Here is a 14764-nt window from a genome sequence, read left to right on the forward strand (position 1 = left end):
TTCAGAATATTCCTTCAAATGAGGATTCCACATCGTTGAAGTGTACTGTAGGTGACTTCTTATTAATATATTAGTTAAATAATAACAAATTTAACTGTTAATTATTATCGCCACAGCAATAGAAGTTATTCAAATTCTCCTGCTAGGGTTTTATATAATTTTCAAAGCTTTGTCGTTAGCAAACATCATAGAAAATGCTAGTTAAATCTGAATAAGGTACTTACATGATGCAATTCCGGAGAGGTTTGAATGACCTTGTTTGATGTAATCGTGGCTTTGTTTAGCAATTTTAGCATCCTAATACGTGGTATAGGATCGCGTCGGAAAACGGATAGGTCTGAAAAGGAATATTAATTCAATTATTAGCCAATGAAGTACATTCAGGAATCAGGAATATTGTATCAGAGAACTAAAGGTTAGTACCTGTATTTAACAACGGGATCGGGTCCTTCTTTCAGTTGGTGGAGATAGACCAGATATTTTATGATGGCTGGAAGATTAAGCGCTGGCAACGCATTTTTTTTTAATACCATAAGTACCGTATTTTTGCTTTAAATCGCGAAATGACACCCACAAACAAACGTATTTCTTGCTGCTTCTTGCTAGCATCGGATTATCGAATCCGTCTGAGCAACCTTTAACACAAAACGTCATTAATTTATCACCTTGAAGAATTCTGGCACGCAACATTATTTTTAGATGGGTGAAAGAAAATTAAAAGGATTTACGCTAAAAACTTCAACTGACTTCAACCTTCAAAATGGCGTCTTGGAAATTACCGTTTATTTTTTATCGGAGCACAACCCATGCTTAGCTTCTCTTTTTGTTACTCAACTCGCTATGGTAGTGAGCGAGAGATCAAACTACATTTTTGCTCTGAGCCAATGAGATCTGAGCTTTCAGCCACAACAGCTTTGTCTACAAGAATTTGGGTTGGGGATAACTCCTCCCATCAGGGTTACAAGGTCAGACGGGAGATATACGCCCCTGAAGAGAAGTCACTTATTAATTTTATTATAAATGGTGCAAAAATATACCAGTTCTACAGACATAAATAATAACGGTTCCAGTGACGGCAATGGAGTCGGGAACCGGGCCAGGAATATCGATCATCTCTACGGATGGAAACGTCAGGTGTCCGACTATTGTGTCTCCTTTGCTTTTGCTTCCTTAAGGTATATAAGTGTTGCTCTGTATTTCTAAAGTAATATTATATGAACCACACAATAATTGAAATTGAAATGCTTTTACTTTTTTGAAGAGGTTTCTTCAATATCTTGCCATTGACCGCCGTGTTTCGCCTTGTATGTAAGCAAGACCTTTATATATTAACTAAGTAACACCTAAACTCGTAAATTTGTCCTTGTTAATTGTAAGATTATATCGTTCAACACCTTATTGACCAGTTTAAACAGCATTCGCGATATAACACGAGAGACAAAAGAGAGTACATGAGTTTGTTTATTGTTCATTTACGGCCGCTGTCAAACATTAAAATCAAGCAATTAGTAAGTTTATCTAACCTTGACCCTGTTTGAACATCACATAAGTCATTTTCGCTAATTCAAAAACAGCAAACCTTTTTTTCTGGTACCATTGATTAAGTAAATTTTGAAGAAGTAGGCATTGCTTACGAAACATTATATTTTTGAAAAATAATAGCGATTTTAAATAAGTGTTGATTATTTATAATATGAACCGTTCAAAGAGAGAGTTTTTCGTCATGCTTTACCCTGTATGTAAAGAAGTTCTATTTATACTAACTAAGTAACACTTAAACTCTGAAATTGGTGCGGGTTTATTGTAAGAATATATCGCTTAACACCTAATTGATCAGTTTAAACAGCATTCTCAATATAACACGAGCGTATTTGAGAGAGGTTTTGTTACATTCCTTTCTTATTTTTTAGCTGAGAATAATTATCATTACACAACAGGACGTTATCACAGCAGTGCCATGGATTCCAACCCAAAGAGTGTTTCCATCAAAACTGAACCATGGTCTCAGGAAGAAGGCTCAGGTGAAATGGCCTATAAGGATGTTGAAATCCACCTCCCGGATGTGAAGAAGGAATGTTTGCAGTATGCCGAGAGTGTTCGGCCAACTAGTAAGTTTCATTGCATATCACAGAAGTGTTTTCGATTGAAATAATCAGAACAGCTGCTTGTTCTTTACTTCCCCTCTTGTCGTCCATACTTTTAATTATTATAATAATAATTATATAGCGCAGTTCTGTGTTATTTCACTTCAAAATTTTACCTTTGGAATATTGCTTTACACGCAACTGATGAACTAAGAAAACGTTTAACTTATTATGCTCGCAAACAGTTCTTAATTCGTCAAATGTTGCCTCGTCATATTTTATTTATCACCAGCCTTACATTCTAAATTCTAAGTATATTACACATTATAAAGATGATACATTAAATTTGTTAAAAAAAAAAGAAACTTTAGTATTTTATGAATACATAAATCAAACCTTTAAACCAAAAAAGTATTTTATTTCATTTTAATTATTTCCGATTTAAAATTACATATTAATTCGAAGTTGAATACGAAGATGTTTGATATCTGAAATGAGATGTTACTGCGGCTCTGATTACCAGATACTTATGCGGAACGTTAATTTAGTAACCGGTTCTTCAAAAAGAAATAAAATAAAACGTGGGTAAGTTTCAAGAGACTTATTATATATTATACTTTCGATAAATAGTGCAAGAATGAACCAGTTTCACAAAAAATATCAACGGTTCCAGTGACATAAATGTAGCCGTGAGCTGGTACAGGAATATCGATCATCTCGACGAACGGAAACGTCAGGTTTCAGACAAGTCAGACTAATCTGTCACAGAGTTTCCTTTGCTTCCTTCTCGTATGTAATTACTGTTCCGTCTCTCTAAAGTAATATTGTACGAACTACACAATAATTGAAATTGAACTGCTTTTACTTTGTTTGATGACGTTTGTTCAACGCATAAATATACCACTCTCTAGATCGATATCTTCGGGCTTTTTGTATGTAACGGAATTATACAGTACTTAACCACAGATATACAAGCAGCATACAAGCAGTACCTACCGTGCGGAGCAGAGCAGTAGACAATGTAGAGGAAACTCAAGGCCATTTAAAAAAGATGCGACCAAAGACAAAATAATTGCTCTCAGCCTACTCTATTCATTCACTAGCCCAAAAAAACTATTATAAAAATAAAAATGTCCTTGAAGCAGAAAAATGTCGAAATGTTTTCCGAGGGCAAGGTTCATCTGACTAAGAAAATGAACTTTTACAGTTTATTTCCTTAAGATGAAACTTGTTAATCTGAGAAGAAGAAACCCAAAATTACAAGAAAAATTCCAATACATGATTGTCCGACAGTACGACGATGAATTCCGACATTTTTCTGCCTATTTTGAACTCATTGTTACATATGTTTCAAAACTTTAATTTCACCAAAACAATAAGACAATACAGGATAACACTAATTAATAACATGAATAAGTTGGTCGATATAATAAATAACATTTATACGTTGTGGAGGAAGACATATGAAAGTATGTTACGTAATAACCTAAAAACTGTCAATTCACTTTAAACTTGAACTTACGTAGATAGGTTGAATATATGTTTGTAACTCGCTAACACTATACTGACTTATATTGTATTTTTATCACGAACAACTTTAACACGCAATATTTTCGACGCGAAATGAAAACCCGCGTGTATAAATAAACCACTCATTTTGTTGGAATGATTTGAAAACTGTCAAACGGCAAAATTCTGTCATCTCTTTCTGTTACACGAGTCATTATGGTAGAGAGCGAGAGATCAAACCAATCCTTCTTTTTCTCACCAATGAGATCTGAGCTTTTAGCCATATTATTCGTTTTCTATAAGAATTTTGAGGTGGGCGTGGCGGTTTCGAACGAGTTTCAAGGCCAAAGCTTAGTTAAATGCCCCTGGTTCAACGTCTTGACCGTCATTGTCCGTCATGCTTTACCCTGTATGTAAAGAAGTTCTATTTATACTAACTAAGTAACACTTAAACTCTGAAATTGGTGCTGGTTAATTGTAAGAATATATCGCTTAACACCTAATTGATCAGTTTAAACAGCATTCTCAATATAACACGAGCGTATTTGAGAAAGGTTTTGTTACATTCCTTTCTTATTTTTAGCTGAGAATAATTATCATCATACGACAGGACGCTATCACAGCAGTGCCACGGATCCCAACCCAAAGAGTGTTTCCATCAAAACTGAATCATGGTCACGGGAAGAAGGCCCAGGTGAAATGGCCTATAAGGATGTTGAAATCCACCTCCCGGATGTGAAGAAGAAATGTTTGCAGTATGCCGAGAGTGTTCAGCCAACTAGTAAGTTGCATTGCATATCACAGAAGTGTTTCCGACGCAAATAATCAGAACAGCTGCTTGTTCTTTACTTCCCCTTTTGTCGTCCATACTTTTACTAATTATAATAATAACTTATTATGCTCGCAAACAGTTCTTAATTCGTCAAATGTTGCCTCGTCATATTTTATCTTTAAATTAAATAATTGCAACTTCTGTACTCCTAAAATTCTGTCCTCACAAGAACGTAGCGGAGTCCTGTTTTAACTCGACCGTTTGACGTTTATGTATGTCTGTAAATTTTTTGTACTTTCCGTTTCCAGTTCAAGATAGTATTCAGGTTAGATTCTATCAATTGGAATAATCAAAACTATGGTACCCACCTACCTGAAGAAAACTGTATAATTCCTTATTGGATACATGAAAATGAAATTTAAAATAATGGTTTATATTACGTACCTACTTGCTACTCATAAATCTTCTATTTTTATTATGGAATTATTGTTTCGGTTTATTGAATTAGAGGTTTTTTTATTTATGAACCTCTCTATCATATTTACATATATTTGAATAAAGAAGTGTTTGTGCTTTTGATATCTATTATTCCTAGATTGATGACATTTTGCACACTTAACCTTCTAAACAAGTTGAAGGCGACTGTCTACAAGTAATTTCGAAAATCTATCCCCATCCCTTTTTCTCACCCCTTAAGGATTTTGACACTTGTTGAAGAATTTTTGCACACTTGATGTCCAATATAAGATTGTTTTGACCATAAAAAATTCCTTTTCCGTTTTGTTTTATGATTGCTATTCTTACATCAATCATGTACGATTACCATAATACGGGCATGAGCGTATGGTAGTTGCAAACGTCACCAAAATTTTATTTTAACACATAAAAATTACTTTTCAAATTAAAACAAAAACTGGGTGAAGCCGACGCTGGTTCTTCAGCTAGTATAATGAAAAATACGAAATTCTCTTGTGTGTCTCTGAACCTCTGCTTCAATGAACTCTAGAATTCCTGCTTTGAATTTATGTGTCGTTTTCAAAATTGTAAAAGTTTGTTTAAAAATACACTGTTATATAATATATTAATTTTGAGCATAAAGTCATGAACAACCAAATGCCAAAATATTTTTAGGATGAAATTGTTTTTAACAGACATGTTCATAATAACGAAACCAGCAATGTCAAAAGAATTAGATTGCCACATATGAAGAAATCAAAATCACAGAACTGCCCAATGTACAAAGGACTAAAGATGTATGATGAAACGCCTGAAAGTCTGAAGAATGAATGAATTTAAATAGAAATGTCATGTTTATTTAAAAATATTTAAAGTTACAAAATGAAATATTATCTTGTTTATATTCAAATATTGTATAAACTTACTCAATAAATAATTTAAAAAAATCTTTAAACAAACGGTAAAGAACCAACCTAAATAAAATAAATTAACGTAAATTTATTTTATTTTCCTTTTTTAATATTTGAATTATAATGTCCCTTCTTTTTCACGGTATTTCATGTTTAAGCTAATTCAATGTACAGTTGATATTAGATATATGATATTTTCAGTTGCGAACCAAATACAAGAGGTACATACAAGAATATTTCTTTGATGCTTTGTGAATAATGTTTATGTCTCTATTATGATTTGATTTATATCTACATCCTCTCTCCATGGCTATAAATGTATTGCTTTGTAAATTTTTTGTTTTATATAATCTTTTGTTTTGACTAAATTTTTTATTCATATTCCTTTCTCACAAATTTTATTTACTTATTCCATATTATGCTGTCTCAGTAGAGGTAAAGTCACAGTGTGGAAATCCATAATTGGTTTTATTTTACCAAATAATACTTATGTACAAACTGATTAAATGTAAACTGTCGATTTCCCGAAAATGAATAAATGTTTATCATTTTGTTGATGTTCTGTTTCAGGTAGCATTAATGTGGAGACTGTACCCATGGAAAAACCAGGACCCCGTGGAGAAGATGGTGGGGGAATCCTTTATACGGAAATAGACATAGACCTGCCAGATATTAAAAAGGAATGCTCAGAGCAATTTGAAAGTATTACCGAAAGTGCAGGTAAAATGTTTTATTTTTTCATCTGAATCAGTTTTAATAATCTTATCGTTACATTGTAGATACCTACTTATTGAGCTTTATCTGTCATCTTTTCCAGATGTGATAGTGGTCCCGAAGACACATGCCGAAGTAAAACCTCTTTCATGTCTCCATTGTAACTACTCCAGCTCAAGCAAATCACATTTAACAGTGCACTTACGCACCCATACTGGCAAAAAACTTTATTCATGTGCCCATTGTAACTACTTCTGCGTAAGCAAATCGCTTTTAACGGTTCACTTACGCACCCATACTGGCGAAAAACCTTATTCATGTCTCCATTGTAACTACTCTTGCTCACGCAAGTCAGATTTAACGGTACACTTACGAACCCATACTGGAGAAAAACTTCATTCATGTCCCCATTGTAACCAATCCTGCGTAAGAAAATCGGATTTAACGGTTCATTTACGCACCCATACTGGAGAAAAACCTTATTCATGTTCCTACTGCAGCCATTCATGTACTCGAAGGGAACACTTAAAACGTCACATTCTTACCCATACTGGAGAAAAACCTTATTCGTGTCCCCATTGTAACTACTCCTGCTCAAGCAAATCAAATTTGACGGTGCACTTACGCACCCATTCTGGCGAAAAACCTTATTCATGTCTCCATTGTAACTACTCCTGCTCACGCAAGTCAGAATTAACGATACACTTACACACCCATACTGGAGAAAAACCTTATTCGTGTTCCCATTGTAACTACTCCTGCTCACGCAAGTCAGAATTAACGGTACACTTACGAACCCATACAGGAGAAAAACTTTATTCATGTCCCCATTGTAACCAATCCTGCGTAAATAAATCGCAGTTAACGGTTCACTTACGCACCCATACTGGTGAAAAACCTTATTCATGTCCCCATTGTAACTACTCCTGCTCACGCAAGTCAGATTTAACGGTACACTTACGAACCCATTCTGGCGAAAAACCTTATTCATGTCCCCATTGTAACTACTCCTGCTCACGCAAGTCATATTTAACGGTACACTTACGTACCCATACTGGCGAAAAACCTTTTTCATGTTCGCATTGTAACCACTCCTGCTCACAGAAATCTGGTTTAACGGTTCACTTACGCACTCACGCTGGCAAAAAACCTTATTCATATCTCCACTGTAACTAATCCTGCTCACAAAAGTCACTTTTAAACAGGCACCTTCGCATCCATACTGGAGAAAAACCTTACTCATGTTTCTATTGTATCTACTCCTGCTCACAAAAATCTCTTTTAAAAAGGCACTTACTCACTCATACTGCTGAAAAACATCTTTAATGTTCATGTTCCCAAAAGGGATCTTTAAAACATCAGATTCTTACCCATACTTGAGAAAAACCTTTTACATTTCCCCATTGTAACCTCTCCTGCTCGTAGAAGTCAAATTTAATGGTACACTTACGCACACATACTGGTCTATTTTTTTAATTCCGTATTTTGAATTTAAAAGAAACACCATTATAAATAATATATGTTTTATTTATTTATTGATATAATTTGTTCATTTATTCATAACAATTACAGGTAATATAGCCTAAGACGTTATAATTGTACCATTTATGCAGTGTATATGCAATGCCAAAAATCTAGCAAATGCGCTATAGGACACAAAAAATACATATATTTTTTATCTACCGCATTCAAAAAGCACGTAGCTCTCCCCACAGGTGAGTTCATAAATAAATTAGTGCGGCTTGCTCTACTATATAGAAGATTGTGATTACGTCCTCGAGAGTGAGACTCTGGTACAAAAAAAAATAATTGGGCCAGTATCTGATTATTAGATAAGTTACCGTTTATTAGTTGAAAAAAATATTTAAGCAAAGCAATACCTCTACGTGTCTCTAGGGAGTGGTAATTGGTCATGCCTAATATATAAATCGATGGGTAAAGCCAAGGGTAACGTCCATAGAGCCGCGAGAATAAAAACCTTAAAAAAAAATTATGGACTCTTTCAATGCGTAAGGTGTATGTTAATTCATGTGGAGCCCAGATGATCGAGTTTGATTCAAGTACACTTAAGACTAGTGTGTTATATAATAATGTCAGTGTTTTTGTGTTACGAAACGGATATGAGTTTCTAATTACGAAGCCGAGAAGCCTGTATGCTCTGCTTATTAATTCATCGATGTGTTGGTGAAAAGTTAGTTTGCTGTCGTAAATAACTCCTAGATCTTTGATTTTGTTTAGGTGTTGGAGAATAATTTCATTGATTGTATATTCAAATACATGCGGTTTCTTTGATCTTGTATACGAGACGATATTGCACTTGGGTGTACTGAAGTTCAAGCCATTTATTTTGGCCCAGTTTGAGACGCAGTCAATGTCACGTTGAAGGAGAATACAGTCAAGATGGTTTTTTATTGAGCGATATAGTTTCAAGTCATCTGCAAATAGTAAATACAGCGAATGTGTGATGACTGAACCAATATCGTTAATAAAAATCAGAAACAGAAGTGGTCCAAGGATAGACCCCTGAGGAACTCCAGAAAAAACTATGAATTCAAGAGAACTGGAACCCTTATAATAAACAAACTGTCTACGATTTCGAAAATATGAAGCAAAAAAACAGAGTAGTCTTTCGGAAAAACCAAATGAAGCTAGCTTATTTAGAAGAATGTCGATGTCGACCTTGTCGAATGCTTTTTCCAGGTCGAAATAAGCAACATCCACCTGTCCCCGATTGTCGAGAGTTTGTGATAAGAAATCTGAGATGCATAAGAGGTTTGATGTTACTGACATCTGGGGTCTAAAACCATATTGACGGTCATCAAGAATTGGATTAACGTGATTAAGTATATATTTATGTAGAATTTTCTCGAATATTTTCATGATGGAACATAGAACGGCAACTGGTCGATAATTCCGGATATCGCGTTTGTCTCCCTTGTAGATACGGGTTATTTAAGTTTATCTCCAGATGTCTGGGAGAATCCCGTTTTTTAGGCATACATTGAAGAGATGACATAATGGTGGTATTAAAAGGTCGGAACAACCCTTTAGTATAAATGTTGGAATATTGTCAGGACCGATGGAGTGAGGTGTCATTAAATTTGAGAGTGCCTCCTTAACATCTTTTTCTGAAATACTGACCAGGTTGAATGAGGGCCCAATCTGTACAGTGTGAAGGGTAGAGTCAATATTGAGAGTTGGTTGGACATTTTTGTAAACAGATGAAAAAAAGGTCGCAAAACTATTAGCGATTTTATCATCAGTTGTCAATTCCTCTCCGTCAAGAATCATAGACTTAAATGAGTTGTTGGATTTTTTTAGATCCTTAATGTACCTACTTCCAAAACTGTTTGGGATCGATAGACAATTTTTCTTCCATTGAAGTTAAATGATTTTTAAAAGCTTCACTGATTTGACGTTTTACGATGGAGCGATAGGCTCAAAAACTAGCATAGTCCAAGTTGTGACGTGTTTTTTTCCACTGCTTATGAAAAATATGTTTAATTTTAATATTTGAAATAATACTATTGGTGTACCACTTAGGATATACTCTGTGTGCCGTAGTGCGAGGTGTGGAAATGGGTAAACACTTGTCGAATATATTGTAAATTGAATTGTAAAAATTTGTACATAATGCATTTATGTCTGTTGAACTTTGGCAGACCGGTTGCCATGAGCATTCAGAAAGCAATTCATATAATAAGAGGAAGTTTCCGAATCTCCAGGCGTTTATGGTACTAGCTCCATGATAGAAGGGAACTTCTATTGGACTTGGGTTTAGACATGAACTTGAACCACCTGAGTGAGCCTCACTTATACTTATAGACAAAGCAGGGTGGTGCTTGTCCTCGTTTGTAATAGGGTCATGGCATTTCTCAACACACTTTACAAGATCCTTGGCATTACATAAAACTACATCCATAGTGTTATAATTAAGTACCTATTTAAGTTCTAAAGTTCCTACTTACAAATCATAATTTCGGTTTTGATTATTAAATTAGCGAAAATTAGAAACGTTATTTTTGACATATTCGAATATAAATTCTAACTAAACTATTAGACGGCAGAAATTAATAGTAATGCTACGATTAATCTATTTTTCTTTTATTTCTTATGGTTCTTCATCACACAATGACAGTCAATTTTTTTTTTTAATCAAGGGCATATACGATTTACTCGTAGTTCCCGTGAACACTTGGCCATATGCCTATTATGCTATCTTCCATTTTTCCTCAATCCTTCAACAACAACCAAGTCCCTTTGATAAAATTTTCCAGGGTTGTTATTGGGTATGTGGCTATGTTTTCTGGTTCTACTGTATGTCTCCCCAGGTATCTCATCCTAGTTCCCAGGGCAGAACATTGGCACCATAGTTGAATTGGAGTCTCTTCATCCTCTTCACATGTCCTGCATCTAATGGTGTTTTCCACTCCCAATATCTGTCTGTATCTCCTGAGATGGCAGTGTCCCGTTAGTAGTTCTACCAGTTCTCTTAGCGAGTTTCTGTCCATATCGAGTAGTTCTTGGTTCGTCTAGGGTCTGGTCCTTTTATGAGTACTTAGGATTGTCTCATTCCAGGTGCTCTCTCCCTTTCTTTGCAGTGCTGTTATTTGACCCACCTTTCAATATGTAATTTTGTGTGGCAAGCTGCTACTCCTACGACCGGCTCGGATGATCTTAAAAGTGGTGCTTTCGCCCCTTTCCTTGCTAGTTCTTCAGCCCGCTCGTTGCCCTCAATACCTTAATATCTTGGTACCCAGATAAGGGTTATTTTATTGATGGCAGCGAGTTCTGTAAGAACAGTCCTGCATTCTATCACCAGTCTGGAGCCGCATCGGTTACTTCCCAGTGCCGTTAGGGCTGCCTGGCTTATGTTCTTATTCCGTATCCTTTACGTATATTCTTCTGTATGAAGGCTACGATGGCTTCCATCTCAGCTTGAAATAAAGTACAGTGTGTTCCTAGTGGTATACTTAGTTCCCTCTTGGATCCCTGCAGACAGACTCCGGCCCCTATTCCCTTCTACATCTTGGACCCATCTGTGAACCGGATTAATTCCTTTTGGAGGTAGGACCTGTAACCGTGTCCCATTCCTCCCTTGTGGGGTAGATCATTCCAAACTGAACAGTTCTTACAGTCTGAAGAAGTATTCGGCTTATTTGCCGTCCTGCTTCATTCCAGATGTCGGGTTTATTGCCCTCAGTCTTGTTCCGATCTCTGTATGACTGTTTTTGGGCAGCTCACCTCTCCATTGACCTTAGCATTTTAGCCTGTAGGCTGCCGCCATCGCTGCCCCTTTTATATCTAGGTTTAGTGGGGGTAGGTTCAGGAGCACTCCCATGGCTAGTATTGGAGTGGTTCGCATAGCTCCCGTGATTCCTCTTCATGTGAGTTCCTGTTTGTGATTTAGTGTGACCATCACTGTTTTTAGTGTTGTTCTCCTCCACCAGACTAGGGCTGCATGCATGAACCTTGGTTTTACAACGGCTGTGTACAGCCATTGTATTATTTTAGGATTGAGTCCCCACTTTCTGTCGCAGATCCGCCTAGTAGCCCACATTAGCGAATACGCATTTCTGCCCACAGATTCCGCCTGTTTTTTTCAGCTCAGTTTTGGAATCTATGATGACTCCGAGGTACTTAACCGTGTTTGAGGGTTCTAACTATTTTCCATAGAAGGCTAGATTGTTCCATCCCTCTAGTTTTCTTTTGCGTGTGAAGATTACTAGTTCTATCTTGTCTGGATTGACTGATAGCCCTGTTTCTTCACACAATGCTTCCACTGTTGCCAGTGTAGTAGTGTAATAGTGTTGTGAAAAACTGGTGTGCATTAATGGAGTGCACAAGCAACCCATTGTATTTTGCCTATTGCTCTCAACACGAACCATGTCATGGTGTGACTTCTTATAGAGATCTTTGTGGATTTGAAGCAGCTTATTTTTTGTATATTTTAGTGGTGGGACTTGAAAGTTTTGGAGAAGTTGTGAGATTGAAAACCTCAAATTGTAATAATTACAGAAAAGGATACGGTCACATCTAAGACTCGAACCCTGTTTCAGTTTCAGATTTTCGTTTAGAAATCGCTAATATTGTCTTCAATAATTAAATATTACTATTTGAGGTTTTACTCAATAAAGTTATTCCGAAAAATAAAATATTCATTATAGACTTGCAGAAAAGTCAATAGATGTCGCACATTAAAAATAAAAATAGAATAAGATAGGTTTATCTAAAAAACGGCGATGTCTAGATTGCATTTAGTTCGGGTTGAATCTTGCGATCATACATAAAGATAGTTGTTAATAAAAATGTGCGGTGAAAAAATGAAGACAATGTTGGTAGTTCTTATTCGAAGTATGATACAGTTAAAAGTGACCGAGGGGGATAGGGTCCCATTAGCTCAGTGGTAGAGCGGTGTCCCGGCAAGACAAGGGTCCTGGGTTCGAGTCCTAGATGTGACCGTATCCTTTTCTGATTTTTCTGTTTCAGATTTTCGTTTAAAAATCGCTAATATTGTTTTCAATAATTAAAAAAAAAATTGTTAGTCTTTGAGTGATTTCCAGCGGTAAAGGCGATGATTTGTAAGCTCCTCCCCATGGGACGATACCATACTGTATTATTGAATGTGCTAGAGCACAGTAAATATTTTTAAGAATTTTTAAGTAAAGTATATTTCTTATACTAATAAAAATGTAAATGAGTTTTCTTAATCTTTTTATTGTTAATGTTAGTTTTCCTCTATCTATTATTACACCTAAATTTTAAATTTCATTTTTATTTGCATAAACAGTCATTATTTTGAATTCCTATTTTTTATGTGCTTTTTTTAATGTATTTCAATATTTAAGGTAATCAGAGGTTAATTTACATTTTTTATAACATGACCCATTCCCTGTCTCGTCAAATAACCACCGTAAAAATACAAGCTCTTATAACAATTTAAAAAAAAAATCAAAAATAAAATCTATAATTATACTTTTTAATTCGACTTTGTGTAAACGACTAAGATATGTTAAGGAACAAAAACGTTCAGCTGTCCAAAATTCTTTATAAATATTTTAATATAATGTCATTGCATAATCATTCTAGCTTTTTAGTTTCTCATGGTTATATGTTTAATATTGTTGGTATATATTCGCGTTTTATTGACTTTCACATTAAATGAATAGCTAATTAAATTGTAAAATATTTGGATGAAATAAAACATTTATTTCTAACGACGTTGGTCTGGACTTGACTTTATGATTTTTTCAGGTGTTATGCCGTGTTGCGCTAACTCATTTGACTTTATGATAATCAATAATGGATAATGTAAAAAATAGTTACTAGAAGCAAATTTTTGGAATGCCTCTTTATTCTCCTCTGCCATTCGTTGGAAATCGTCATTATTTTTTCAAGATATTTGGCTACATAATTATTTTTTTTCGAACCCATGAATTATATCCGGTCTCTCCAGTTAACAAAAATGACCCTATTTCGAAGCGTGTAATTTTCAAAATATTGCAATACATATATTAATACTCAGTTTCTTTGTTTTATTTGGTCGCTTAAAATTAGGCGAAAATCGACCACTCGAACTTAAAGTCGCATAGGACACTAGGTTCGTTTTCGTGTGCTTGAAAAAAGTTGCCTTTCATTTGTTTCAGGCTTCAAGCGAAAGTAGACCGAGACGCCTCTCTGTTTGCATAGAATTCGAGTTCAATTTTGCGTGTAAAAACGTGAAACAGCAGTCAGTTTTTTTATTTGGAAACTCTACGGCTGGAAAATTAGAGGAACTCTGTCGACAGAAACTGGAAACGTTCGAGGCGCGCCATGCTCAAGTACCGAGGTTCACTCTCCCGCCGCCAGGACTGCCCCACTATGGCAAAAAAACGATTTGCATCAGAGCTTCCAAATCTGGGAATCGTACCACGTGGTCTGCCGAATTTTGCAGAAAGTGAGTGTTGCCACGCGCGCGGTTTCGAAACGGCCAAATTTTGGTGCATTTTCGCAACGTTTCGTTTTCATCGATCGGGATGATCTGCAAAACATTTTCTCCTTCACCGTTTACGTTTTTATTCAACATCGAACGCACCCCGAACGCGAAATCATAAAAAAAAAATTTCTTGGGCCTTTTTGCTCGAAAATTTTGCGTTTTTCGCATTACTCTAACGTAAATTAAAAACACGATTGATTTTTATCGAGCGTCGGGTATGAATTGATCGGGTATCGTTGATTTTGTTTTTTAAATTTCACGAAAGATGTTTTTAAATTTCCCGATTTTTAGGGTAATAGGTTTAATTTATGTCTAAATGTTTTTTTTTTCATAGTGGTATCAT

General features: G+C 35.5%; 1 protein-coding gene across 1 annotated transcript; it reads left to right on the forward strand.

Moving 5' to 3' along the window:
• The first annotated feature begins 1957 nt into the window (after positions 1 to 1957).
• LOC149415097 (uncharacterized) lies at positions 1958 to 10122 on the forward strand. Its single transcript, XM_089642998.1, has 5 exons — positions 1958 to 2108; positions 6303 to 6452; positions 6802 to 7097; positions 7134 to 7278; positions 10109 to 10122. The coding sequence occupies exons 1-5, from the start codon at positions 1958 to 1960 to the stop codon at positions 10120 to 10122; spliced, it is 756 nt and encodes a 251-aa protein (XP_089499124.1).
• Positions 10123 to 14764: the final 4642 nt, after the last annotated feature.

The sequence above is a fragment of the Hesperophylax consimilis genome, chromosome 19 (genome assembly GCF_061612785.1).
Source record: "Hesperophylax consimilis isolate HC1 chromosome 19, BYU_Hcon_1.0, whole genome shotgun sequence".
In the NCBI taxonomy this organism is placed as follows: domain Eukaryota; kingdom Metazoa; phylum Arthropoda; class Insecta; order Trichoptera; family Limnephilidae; genus Hesperophylax; species Hesperophylax consimilis.

Coding starts and splice junctions, on each gene's coding strand:
- LOC149415097 (XM_089642998.1), top strand. CDS start 1,958: ATGGATTCCAACCCAAAGAGTGTTTCCATCAAAACTGAACCATGGTCT. Junction 2,109..6,302: donor CGAGAGTGTTCGGCCAACTA/GTAAGTTTCATT, acceptor GTTCTGTTTCAG/GTAGCATTAATGTGGAGACT. Junction 6,453..6,801: donor AAGTATTACCGAAAGTGCAG/GTAAAATGTTTT, acceptor CACGCAAGTCAG/ATTTAACGGTACACTTACGA.